Below are 12,425 nucleotides of genomic sequence, written 5' to 3' on the forward strand. Positions count from 1 at the left end.
CTGGAAGAGAAATTCCAGCCACTCTGGTTCTGTGGGTTGGTCTCGGATTTCCTCAAGTTTCTGTGGATGAAAAAGCTGGAACCTAAGGAATCCAGGCTGGCACCACAAGCCTTCTCCTGGGCTCTGAAGGGACCCTGAGGAGCGCTGGCCATCCCAGGACAATGTGGATTCTCTGGGTGATATTTATAGACATGGTTCCTGTCTCCCTAATCACTCAGATTCATAAACATCAATTTCTTTCAGGCTTTTGAGGAATTTTGCCCCAATTTGGGCATTGTTTCCCCCACACAAGGGTAAAATCCCCCCAGCACAACTGGGGTGGGGGGACTGCACACCCACCCCATGCCACCCCTGCCCTGGCTCAAAGGCCACCAGCCACCCACACACATGCCATGCCCCTGAGGTGACAGCACAGGGGCTGGCCCCAGAAAAGCCCCTTTAAGGGACACTTCAGGGTGGCCTCGGCAGTCAGGACATTAATTTTAGCCTGGAGCAGTGCCAGGAGAGCAGGGCAGCTGCTGCAGGCGGGGGCGTGCCCCCCCCTTGCCCTCCCCGGGTCCCCCCAGCACAGCCACAGTCCCCGCTCCACTCCGGGGCCGGCAGAGCAGCCATGGCAGAGGAGCACAGCGAGCTGGAGGAGAGGATCATCATCAAGGACCAGCACACCAAGGAGATCGACCTGGTCAACAGAGACCCCAAGCACATCAACGAGGACGTCGTGAAGGTAGGGCTGTCCCACACTGCGCTGTAGAAGTGCCACTGGAACCAGGATTTGGTGTCAGACCTTGGTCTGTGTTTGGCTCGACTCAGCCGGTGCTGTTGATCTTTGTCCATGTGCCCCAAGAGGTGCCGTCTCCAGGGCTGTGGGGAGGTGACAGCCCTGCTGGCTGGGCACCCAGACACTGGTGGGGTGGCATGCCTGGCTCCAGTTAATGCCATATTTCCCATTCCTTGAATGGGCTCTCCAGTTTCATAACGGCTTGAAAATTTATGGAGATGCCTTCCTTTGTACCAGCAAGTGGGCAGCCAAAAATAACACAGAGATTAAATATCACTGATTTAAAGGGATATTGGGGAAAGGCTGCTGGCCTTCAAGACACAACAGCCTCCCTACCAGATTGTTTGATGTACATTGTCATATTTGTGGAAGACTGTTCCCCCAGGGCAGCCCAGAGGTGCAGGAGCTCCCAGCTCCCTCCCTGTTTCTGACCAAGAGGAATTCCCATTCTAACTCCGGGGCTTCCTCTAGACTCCCTTAGAATTGCAAACAAAATTTGTCTCTGTTAGCCAGAGGTAATTCCAGCCCAAAGGGGAACCACAGGAGGTGGAAGGGTTTTGCTAAAACTGTGTTTGTCACACCAGAAGGGACAGCGTGCACAGCACTGCTCACACAGGCTCTGCAAAGGGCCGTGACCTTGGCAGCACTTGGATTTGGGCATTAAAACATCATTACAGCTACAACCAAATGGCCAAATTAAACTCCCTTGGCTGAGCTGTGACAGTATCGCTGGGCTCCTTTCTGGCACAGTGAGACCTGTCTGCCCAACACCTCGGCATCCCAAGCACATTCCCAGCACCATGTCCAGCATCTGTGCCACTCCCTGCCAGTGCATCCCACAGCCTTGGCCTGAGGCTTGGACAGGTGCCAGGCCAGGGGAGCAGCTCTCTGCCATAGCAGCAGGGACCAGGAGAGCCCTCAGCCCACTCACCCCAGGGCCAGGCAGCGCTTTGGGGCACACACCTGCTCCCCAGCTTGGGAATGCCACCAGCTACTCCTGGAGGACAATGCCAGTGCTGTCCTAGCCACCCACAGGCCTCCCACCAGCCCCTCCCGGCCTTTTCCCACTCCAGAGTCGCCAAAGCCTGAAGAGACCTTCCAAGCTCCCCACTCCCACGGCCACGCTGCTGCTCCACCAGCACTGGAAGGCTTCAGAGCTCGGGCTCCTCAGCATTCCTCCACCCTAAAATAGCCCAGCCGATCGAGCTGAGGCCGGAGGGCAGAGCCAGCCCCGGGACAGAGCACAGCTTCCCCTCCTCCTCCCAGGGACAGCCAGAGGCACGCTCCAAAGCCCCGGGGCATCCAGGAGTGCTCTGGAACACGGGGAGCAGAGAGCCAGCCAGCAGGGGAGCAGGGAACGACAGTGCTGTATTTGATGAAGGGCTCACCTGGCCACGGATAAACATCCTGAGCATCACAAAGCAACAGCCAGAACTTGGGATCAAGTTGCAGGGGTGGCACTGGCCACGGAGGCTTTGCAGAGCTTCACAAACCTCCTCCAAACACAGCAACAGAGCAGTGCACGGCTGCACTGGGTGACCTTAAGAGAGCTTTTCCAACCTAAATGGTCCCACGATTCTATAAAGGAGCAGTACCTGCACATGCTGGTCCCTGAGCCTCTCCAGGCATTGCCCAGGAGCCAGAATCAGTCTGAGTCTAAAGCTCCACTGCTCCTCCAGATCCACTCCCACTGTGATGGCAGCAAAACAAGCAAAGAGGCAGAGCCTCTGCTTTTATATCCTGCTGCTCCCTGCATTAATTGATCCCTGATGAGCTCATCAGGCAGTTGGGCAGTAACCTGGGCTAGTCCCCAGCACACCTGGACTTTCCAGGGGCTGCTGATGGAACCTCAGGACCAGCTCTCAGGGCTGCTGGCTCCTCACTCATGTCAATGCTTCTCCCAGCACCTCCTGCTCACTCCAGGAAATTAAAGATGACACAGGGTGATTTTGTGAGCCAAGTGCTTCCAAAAGCAGAATGGATATTGTAATTTAACATGAATGTACAGACACATCAGCTGCCCAAGGGGAGGCCAGGCTGGATTTTAAGGCAAATAGCTCAGCTTATCTATTCCCTAGAAGTGAGTTACACCCAAGGGGATCTCTGCATGGAGTTTTGGGGAGTGTGTGCCACTCAGAGACACCCCCTGTGCCTGCACAAACAGCATAGGCAGGGCTGAGCCCCAGCTCCCTTTCCCAGGAGGAACATGGACAGACAGCACTGAGCACCTCATTCTACGGGTATAAATAAATAATCCATAAATCCAGAGGGATGCTGGATCTTTATTAGCACAAACACCTTCCCACTGAGTGGGCAGCCACGTCCCTGAATGCTAAAAAAGAGCAGAAATGGGCTCTGGCTGCCTCTGCAGCCAACACTCCCACGCACAGCTCCTGTTCCAAGGGCTCCCGCCTGGCCCTCACACCTCACCCCAGATCAGGGGATGGGGTTGGCACTGTGACCCCCCGGTGCTGGAGTCTCAGCTGTGGGTTGAGCCCACCACTGTGCTGCCCACAGGCTGTGGCCAGGCAGTGCTGGGAGCCCTGAGGATCTCCCATCTCCGCAGGGGCTTGTCCCTGCTGGGGGTGCAAGGATCCATGGATCCACCCCCAGCACAGTCCCCACTCTCCCCAGCCCCGTCCGTTTGGCATCTGCTCCCACCTTGTGCAGCCCCTCCTCCTTGCACTGGGGCCTTTGCTGACCCCCAACCTCCCCTATGTCCATCTGCTCTCCTCCCAGGTGGATTTTGAGGATGTGATAGCTGAGCCTGTGGGAACATACAGCTTCGACGGCGTCTGGAAAACCAGCTACACCACCTTCACCGTCAGCAAGTACTGGTGCTACCGGCTGCTCTCTGCCGTCCTGGGCATCCCCCTGGCCGTCGTCTGGGGCTTCCTCTTTGCCCTCATCTCCTTCTGCCACATCTGGGCAGTGGTGCCCTGCATCAAGAGCTACCTGATAGAGATCCAGTGTGTCAGCCGGATCTACTCCCTCTGCATCCACACCTTCTGTGACCCCCTCTTTGAGGCACTCTCCAAGATCTGCAGCAACATCCGAGTTGCTCTCCGGAAGGAGATTTAGGTCCTGACAGCTGCCCCAGCAGCCCTTGCACAACCCCCTCTATGCAGGCTCCCTGCCCTCGGGCAGGTGGACACTGCACACACGGACACCCCTGCCTGGTGAGGGACCTGCACATGGACACCCCTGATAAGGGAACTGGGCATCACAGCAGGACCCCACAGCAGAGCTGGCTCTCAGGGATGCTCTCTGCAGATGGAGGCAGGCCCCGAGGCTGCTCCTTACTCCATCCCAAAGCCAGAAGCCCATCATGGCTCAGGGAGCAGCCCAGACAGACCCTCTGCCCTCCAGGACCCCTGGGATTTCCTGTGGGAGAGACGGCAGCACCTCCTGGACCACAGCCCTCGGCCACAGCCTGCAGGTGCAGGGCAAGCAGTGAGGCTGCAGAGCTGCTGCTGGCCACCAACTAAACCCTGCCTGTTCCTCCATCCCTTCAGGCTGGGAAGGCACTGACAGAAACTCCCTCACAGGAGTTGTTATTTGTGGCAAACAACTGCTGTTGTGGGAGCTTCTGCATTAAACTGCTGCACAAAACTTTTAGGGATAGAATAGCTAAACCAAACTTTTTTCATGTGTACTTGCATTTCAGCCAAGCTGTGAGAGCCAGACCAGGCCATGCATGACGTGTTGTGTCTGCTCTGAGAGTGTGAGCTGATCCTGGGCCACCGCCAGCTGCAAACCCGCTCGTGGCACTTTGATGCTCAGTTATGCACTTAATTGTGGAGCATCGCTCAGTGCCATGGGCAGGACACGGGGCAGGACAGCGCGGGTGGGACCCAGCCCTGTGCATGGCCCTGAGCGCTGGGGCTGCAGGAGGGCAGGGGGGACACAGAGCCTGGGGAACCTCGCTTGAGCTGGGCTCTAAGCAAAGCTTGGGTTCGTTCTGCAGGGACAATCCTCACTACACAATTGCTCAGTCGCTGCCGAGTTTGCTCCAGCCACAGCAGCGTGTGCATCCCACACGGGCAGCGCTGTCCCTCCACTGCGTCCTGGGATGGAGCGAGGAGGCTGCGGGAGGGGCAGGACCGCAACGCCCCTCGGGCTCTGCCCGGCAGGGGGGACTCACACCCAGCCAGGCCCTCCCTCAGCATCCCGGGGTCGCCCTGATGGGTGGGGAGAGCAGAGGAAGAAGCCTCTGCCGGGACCCTGCTGCTCTGGCTCCAGGGCAAGAGGAGTGAGGGGCGAGAGGGCCGATTCAGAGCTATTTCCGCCCCTGTACTGTCAATTAATTTGCCGGTCCCTCTTCCACGGAGCTGCACTTTCACTTTGAGGCCCTTGAATACTCTTTTGGCTCCAGCCTTAAGTGCTTTGCTGAACCAGGGTCCAGGAGGTCTCGTTGTTCAGAGGCTGTTCTCAATTGTGTCCATGTGTGCCTTTCCCTTGGCTTCCAGCAAAGACTTGGAGCCAAAGGTTCCTCTAGTGCCATGCCAAGGACAAGAGGGAGCCAGGTTTTCTACTGGAGCTCTTCCAAGGGCTTGGGATTGCATACTGCTGTTACTCCATAGCAATGTGGTACCCAAGCTCCTGCAACATCAGGGCCCAAGAAGGATGGAGTGATTAAAAAGAAAAATATATTTAGGTATTTATAGGGGGAAAAAAGTCTCAAAAAACACTTCACCATGAGCATTTTTTGTGGGAATAAAAATAATTAAAATCAATTGTATAATGGGCTTATTACTACTTCTAATTTTTTTGTTGTTGTTGTTCTAGTAGTTCACTGCCTGAACCCAAAAAACCCTGAAATGCTGATGTCCCCACCACATTGCTCTCTGGGCTCCCAATACTTGGGGCACACCTGTCAGCACCTCTGTTTCACTTTTGACCCTCCTGAAAAGCCTTTTGGCAATGCATTCCCCTGGGACACTCCTGCTCTTCCTGTCCCTGCTCTGCCGCAGCCTGGGAACAGTGCAGGAGCTCAGCCGTGGCACCACTTGGCTGCAGCACCTCCAGGCATGGGGCATGGCCCTGCCTGAGCCCCAGACCACCACCAGAAACTGCAGCCAGGGCTGGAGGGCAATTCCCCGTGTCTCCCAAAGCTCCCTCTCTTCTCCAGGCATCCGTCCCAGTAACATCTATTGCCATGTTCTCTCCTCCCCGGGAGATGGAGGATGCACCAGGCCCTCAGACTCTCGAGAAAAGGAGACCCCTCCTTCCTCATTTTGTGCGGGAGTGAGTGACCCTCAAGGAGAAGGAGGTGAACGTGGGAGGAAGATGCTCTATAGTGTCCTGAGGATTTCAACCAGTCAGCAAATGTGCTGAGAGCTCACTCGGAGCTCCCACAAAAAAAAAAAATCAAAGGAATGTCAGGGTAGGAAAGGTGCAAATAGACCTGCTGGTGACAGTGAAAAAATAAAGGACACATTTAAATGTATTTTTCATGTTCATTCCCAACATGAAAGGCCAAATTACATCACCGTATGAAAGCCCCAGCTGCCCCCTCCAGTGCCCATGCCACCGGCAGCTCTGTGCCGCCGGGTGCGGATCCCAGCGCTGGGCAGCGCTGCACCGGCAGCGGCACCGCGGTGAGCGCAGCTGGGTGTGTGCGGTGCTCCAGCCCTGCTGCCCACCGGCCCCCTTCGTTCGCTCAGCCCAGCGCTCCACCCACGCCTCCCTCCCACCTTCCACCAGACACAGTCAGAAAACTTTATTTACAGGTTTTGTCAGCAATTAAAATCCATGCCGTGAGCATGCCCTGTGCGCTAGAGAGCAAGCGAAAGGCACTGGAACCTTCACGGGAGCCTTCACGGGATCTGCGCTGACCCCAGAGCCAGGCCTGGTGTCGGGGACGTGACGGGACTGTCCCTGTCAGAGCCCACGGAGCCCAGCCCGGATCCCGCACACCCGCCCGTGTGGAAGCTGCTGAGCACGCTCGGCCAGGGCGTTCCTGCCCGGATCCCGGCCCCAGCCGTGCCCGCTCCAGGCTCCTGCCGACCGTCTGCACGGCCTCGCTGGGGATGAGGTCCAGAGCTGGGGTGGGGACACTGGGGCGACAGCGCTGTGCCCTGCAAGGCTGGTCCCTGTTGCCCGCCAGGATGCCCTTCTCTGAGCCTAGGCAGGGGGAGCAGGGCTGGCACGGTGCAGGGCTGGCACGGTGCAGGGCTGGCACGGTGCAGGGCTGTGAAGCGAGAGCGCCTGTGCTGAGAGCGCGGTGCCAGGAGCCGGCATCCTGCAGGACCGTGCTGCAGGTGCAGGTGGGACAGTGCCCAGCGCTGTGCCGGGGATGACACCCATCACCCTGTGCTGCAGCAGCCCCTTCCATCCCATGTGGTGCGTCACACCTGCCCCAGCAGCACCCGGTCGCTCGGGACAAGACCTGTCCCTCCTGGTGGCATCCCTAAGCCACTGATGTTAGCGTTTGGGGCTCAGGAGCGAGTTCCTGGTGTCTAATCCCAGCCTGAAACTTGGACACAGAATTCCTGCCCCACTCCCGTCTCAGTTAAATAAGGCCCTCTGTACATGCTGACAGGCATATATACACCTATTTATAGACCCCCTCCTTGTCCGGGCACAGCTTGCCACAGGGAAGCACTGGAGGCAGCACAGCAGAGGCACAACGTCCTGGCTGGTGATGGCCTCACGTCGTGGACGGCTGCATGAAGCTCCTCTGGCTCGTGCTCCTGCAGCTGAGGACGAAGGAGGAGGAGTTGCTCTTCTTGCCCAGGTCACACGCTGGCCGCGACTTCAGGTAGCGCGTGGAGCAGCAGAGGAAGCGGCGCACGAGGTCGTGGAAGAGGTGCCCGGTGTAGAGCATGTAGATCCAGGGGTTGCAGCAGCTGTTGAGGCTGGCCAGGAGCATGGCAATGATGAACGGGGAGGCTGCGAGACAGAGGCACGGCAGTGTCAGGGCACGGCCACGCCGCGGTGGCCTCTGCCGAGAGCCCCAGCCCTGGCGGCACCGCGGCACCTCCTCCCCGCCAGGGATGTGCCCCCCCCCGCAGGAACACCATGGGCAATGAGAGCTGCTGCGGGGCGGGGGGCGAGCCTCCGTTCCAGCACCTTAGGTTTAGGTTTTTTCCCCGCATGAGCTGCATTTCCCTGCTCCTGCTGCCTGCCCGGCGTTACCCTGGAGTGCCTGGCCAGGAGGCAGAGCTGCCCCCAGCAGCACCTGCACAGTCAGCCTAGTCTAAGGTGCCCAAACCCGGGAAAGGGACCGCGGCCCTTGGAGTTGCCGTGGCAAAGAGCAGGACTGGGAGCAAGCAGAGTCGGTGGCTCGTTTTTCCACACCGGTGGTTCATTTGAGGCAGACTCTCAGCTTCCAGCTCCTCGGGCTGTGGGACAGCCATAGTCCCCAGGCCACGGGGCGTCCCCTGCTCCTGGGCTGTCCCCACTGCCAGCCCAGCAGCCCAATGCTCTCCCAGCACCTTTCTCCAGTCATTTTTCTTTCCCTCAAATTAATTTTTCCCACACAGCGCTCTGCCAGGAAAGACAACAGCCATTCCCACACCGCAAATGAAGTCCGGGAGCCTGGCATCCCCCGGTGTTGGGGGGGATGGTGGCAGTGCGGTGCCAAGACATCGAGTCTCTGGCTGCTGCTCTCTGTCCCCAGAGCAGAAAGTACCCACTGTCCCACCTGGGAGGTTGGATCAGCGCCTTCTGGTGACAACGGGATGGTGGGACGGGCATCTGCCGTGGCACCGAGACAAGGGGGGACATCCCCTCCATGAAGTGGCTGCTGGTGGAGATGGAGCCTTTATCCTGCTCCCTGTGTTCCAGCTCATCTCCTCAGCCCCTCTGCTGCCAGAGGACGCGCCAGCAGCGAGGATGAACATGGCTGGTTTGGCTGTTCTGGTCCCTTCGTGCCTCTGCAAAAATCCACTGGCAGTTTTTAAACCAGTGAAGAAGTGTGACTATAAATGTTAGCTTCCAAATTCACCTTCAGCCAATGGATGCGTAATTCCTGCTCTTGTGATGTCTGCTCCAACTACTTTTAATTTCAAGCATATGCTAAAAAATTATTCCATGGGGAATGGTTACAAATCCCAGGCACAAGACCTGAAATACATCACAGCGTTTCTAACCACTTAAAAACATCCAGCCAGGGCTGACTCAGCTCTTCCCTCTCTGCGGGAGGCAAATTGAATTTCAGGGAGCTTACCGCAGGGCAGGTCCGGAGGGTGGGCTGCTCCCCTCCCTGGCTGGAACACCAGAGACCCCCGAGGGGTGCTGCAACCAGCAAGCTCTGTCCCTCAAGGATGTCCCCTCCCCCCGGCACTCCCCGCTCCTGGGGATGTCCGGAGCGGTGGGCAGGGGTGGAGGCTGTGCCCCAGCAGGGCTGTGGGGGCTCTGCTGCAAACACCCAGTACAGGAGCGGGATGGGATGAGGGGCTCCCCCATTCTCACACACTGACTGGGGCCATCGCTCACAGCCCACGTGTCAGGGCTCCTGCCCCAAGGTGAAGGGACCGATATAACATCATGGTGCTTCACAGCCCTGCTCGTGTCCTCACAGGCGCCTTGAGCCGACCGACTCCGAGCTCGGAACCCCGCATGTGCTCCCTGTGAAGTGCGGGCAGCAGGAGCCTCTTTCCAACCCGCGGGCAGTGCAGGGTCCCCGGTGCTCAAACCAGCACCTGGATCATAACCTGCAGCTCGGACCCACCTTACAGAGGCTTTGGGGTGTGTGGCCGCCTAGGGGGGGATGGATCTCTGCTGCCTGGCCGGGGAGGCAGCATCAGGCTGACAGCCCTGCCCTTCCGGGGCTGCCCCACGAGCCCGGCACTGCAGCTGGGCTGCGAGGAGCGAGGAGCTCACATTGAGGCACCTCCATGTGCCCCATCAGCCACGGGGAAGGGACACGGAGGGGCTGCAGGGCAGGGGCTGGCGGGGCTGGGGGAGTGGGGCCGTGCAGCTGCCTGGGACCGGCCCCGTCCTGCTGCCCACCCCGCTCTGCTCAGGGCAGGGCTGCAGCCTCTGCGCCGCCCTGGCCTCGGCTTATGGGCCTTGTTCTATGGAAGCGAGGAGAGCAAATGAAGTGGATCAGTGGGAACAGGGAGAGCCCTCCCTGGTTCTCCCCTCGCTAGCGAGGGAAGGAGGGCGCTGCCTTGTTCTCTTTACAGCCTCATCTTTCACTCTGCACATGCCGAGCGCATCCTGCTGAGGTGGGAGCCCAGCTCCGAGCGGTGTCAGGGTTTCACCCAGCACAGACCAAGCTCTGTGCATCGCTCTGCTCATGCCCGAGTTCTGCGGCTCGCCACGCTCCGGGACGTGGCACACGGGATCAGGGGCAGGGCCCCTGTTCAGCCCCCTCAGACTTCAGCAGGGCTCAGTCAGGTACCGAGAGACCTGCCCTCACCAGGGACACTCTGTAAGACATCCTATGTGGAGAAAGCAACACACTTTCTAAGGAGGTGACTGCTCCCTCACCTGCCTTTGGGATCTGCTGATCACCCCCAGTGCAGCTCATTGGGGTGCAGTCGTGCCCCCATTGCTGCTGGCACCCAGGGACCCCTGCCCTCCCTCTCCTCTGCCCTTTCCGTGGCTATGCCCACACAGCTGTGAGGTGAGGAACAGCCACAGTCCCTTCCCAACACGGGGTACACCTCTCCTGCACCCCACCACGCTGCCTGGCCACAGTGTCCAAGCCTCAGTAACGGGAAGGGGTCCGGGATCAGGGCAAGGCTGTGGGAACGCTGCAAGCAAAGCCTGTGTCCTCTGCAGAGAAGTCTGGCTGTGCTGCTCCCCCCTCGTGCCTCTGGGCAGCCAGCAAGGAGGAGGAGAGCCTGGGAAGAAGGGCTGGGGTCTCCCAACACTTGTACCCACCCCCTGGCTTTTCCTCCCCATGCCATGAAAGCCTCCAGCAAGTGCCCTGGCAGAGCTCCCACCCTGTGCCGCAGCCACGGGCTGCCCGGAGACAGGAACGTGGTGGGGACAGGAGTGAGGAGTGTGGAACGGCTCGGAGGGCTGGAGAGCCCCCTGATACCTTAAAGTGAAGAGGGGAGAAAAAAGAAAAAGGAAAAAGGGAAAAGGAAAAAGGGAAAAGGGAAAAGTGCTGCAAGGCCGATGGCACCGTGTGAGAAAGAGAAAGGTTCCCCATGCAGCCAGAAGGATTGGGACAGACAAATCCTGTCTACCCCGGCTCCACCAAGGGTCAGCAAAGCAGCAGAGGTTTGGGTGCTGGGAAGGGAGGGGCAGCTCTCAAGACTGCAGGATTAAAACACAGCATGAGTGAGGGCTGCTGCTTCACCCCAGAGCCCATCTAGGAACTAGAAGTTTTGATCAGCCTAAATCAGGTGGAAAACCCCTGGAGCACAAGCCATATTCCACTTCTCCTGAAATAAATGGAGCAGAGAGAAGCAGGAGAGGCAAAGCACACCTGCCTGGCTCCGGCTCTGTCCAGCCCATGGGAACAGATGCATATGGGCTGCAGGACACGGGGTTTTCCACAGCTGTGTAGCTGGGATAGGGCTCGGGAAGGGCAGAGTGGCCAGGCTGAGCAGCCGTGCCCTGTGAGCTGCCCCTGAGCCACAGTGGCCCTGAATTTGCCAGGACTGTGGTAGGCGTTGACCTGGGAAAGCTGCGGCTCAGCTGCCTGTGGGGGGTTTATCCGTGTTCAGGACTTTCTCCCATCTCCCTCCCACCCGCCCAAAACCAGCTTGGAGCAGTTTCTGCCGTGGGTGTCCCCGGGGCACTGAGCGGAGCCGTCCAAGCACACCAGGACGAGGGAGGGGAGGCTGTACCTTCCTGCGGCGCGTTGGTGTCCCACACTGACCACATCTGCACGAAGAAGAAGGGAGTCCAGCACACTATGAACGCCAGCACGATGATAAAGGTCATTTTGACTGTCCGGATCTTGGCTTTAGAGATGAGCCTGGTGCTGCTGACCCTGGCAAACACCATCCCTCTGCGGGAGCCTGAGCCCAGACCCACGCTGGGCCCGTGAGCCGTCTTCAGCTTCACGTTCTGCCAGATTTTGAAGCTGATTAAGCCGTAGCAGATGCTCAGCATCAACACAGGGATGATATAGACCATGAGGGTGATCCAGGTAACATAGGCTTTCGGTCCCCAGGGCTGGATGAAATCTGCCCAACAGTCATAAACCCCGTTCCCCACATCCCTTAGAGAAAATATGTGGATCTGAGGGATGCTGACCAGCAGGCACAGCAGCCAGGTGAGGAGGACAGAGACCCGGTCAGCTCTCCTGTGCAGGGACCTCAGTGGCTGACAGATGGCCAAGCACCGGTCCAGGGACATCAGCAGGAGCATGTAGGTGGAAGCGAACATTCCCACTACCTGCAAGTACTTGATCAAGCGGCAGAGGAAATCTGGCCCATAGAACCTGAAGGTGATGTCCCAAATGAGCTGGGGCAGCACCTGGAAGATGGCCACGACCAGGTCAGCGATGCTCAGGTGCTTCATGAAGAAGTACATGCGGGAGTGCTTGTGGCGGGTGGTGTGGATGGCCAGTAGCACGCACAGGTTGCCGGTCAGAGCGAGGAACAGGATGAGGCACAGGACTGTCACCTCCACCTTGGCCATGTCCTCGTTCCTCTTCAGGGGGTCGGCGGTACTGTTCCTGCCGGCGCTCAGGTTCCCCAGCCGGAGGCTGCCGTTCCCCAGGGAGCTGGTGGTG

General features: G+C 58.8%; 2 protein-coding genes across 2 annotated transcripts; one reads left to right on the forward strand and one right to left on the reverse strand.

The window, feature by feature from the left end:
- Positions 1 to 561: 561 nt before the first annotated feature.
- Positions 562 to 5,519, forward strand: CAV3 (caveolin 3). The gene is made up of 2 exons (XM_008634456.2): positions 562 to 724; positions 3,518 to 5,519. Exons 1-2 carry the CDS (start codon positions 611 to 613, stop codon positions 3,857 to 3,859), a joined length of 456 nt encoding a protein of 151 aa, XP_008632678.1. The 5' UTR covers positions 562 to 610; the 3' UTR covers positions 3,860 to 5,519.
- Positions 5,520 to 6,975: 1,456 nt separating this feature from the next.
- Positions 6,976 to 12,424, reverse strand: OXTR (oxytocin receptor; the record flags this gene model as incomplete). Its single annotated transcript, XM_008634474.2, has 2 exons — positions 6,976 to 7,672; positions 11,533 to 12,424. Coding segments are annotated over 2 exons (1,134 nt in total), but the record flags the coding sequence as incomplete, so codon positions are not given.
- Position 12,425: the final 1 nt, after the last annotated feature.

The sequence above is a fragment of the Corvus brachyrhynchos genome, unplaced genomic scaffold (assembly GCF_000691975.1).
Source record: "Corvus brachyrhynchos isolate BGI_N302 unplaced genomic scaffold, ASM69197v1 scaffold95, whole genome shotgun sequence".
NCBI lineage: Eukaryota > Metazoa > Chordata > Aves > Passeriformes > Corvidae > Corvus > Corvus brachyrhynchos.

Excerpts from the sequence above, each read along its gene's own strand:
- CAV3 (XM_008634456.2), top strand. The coding sequence starts at position 611 with ATGGCAGAGGAGCACAGCGAGCTGGAGGAGAGGATCATCATCAAGGAC. Across the intron at positions 725-3,517 it reads TCAACGAGGACGTCGTGAAG|GTGGATTTTGAGGATGTGAT; the intron begins GTAGGGCTGTCC and ends CTCTCCTCCCAG.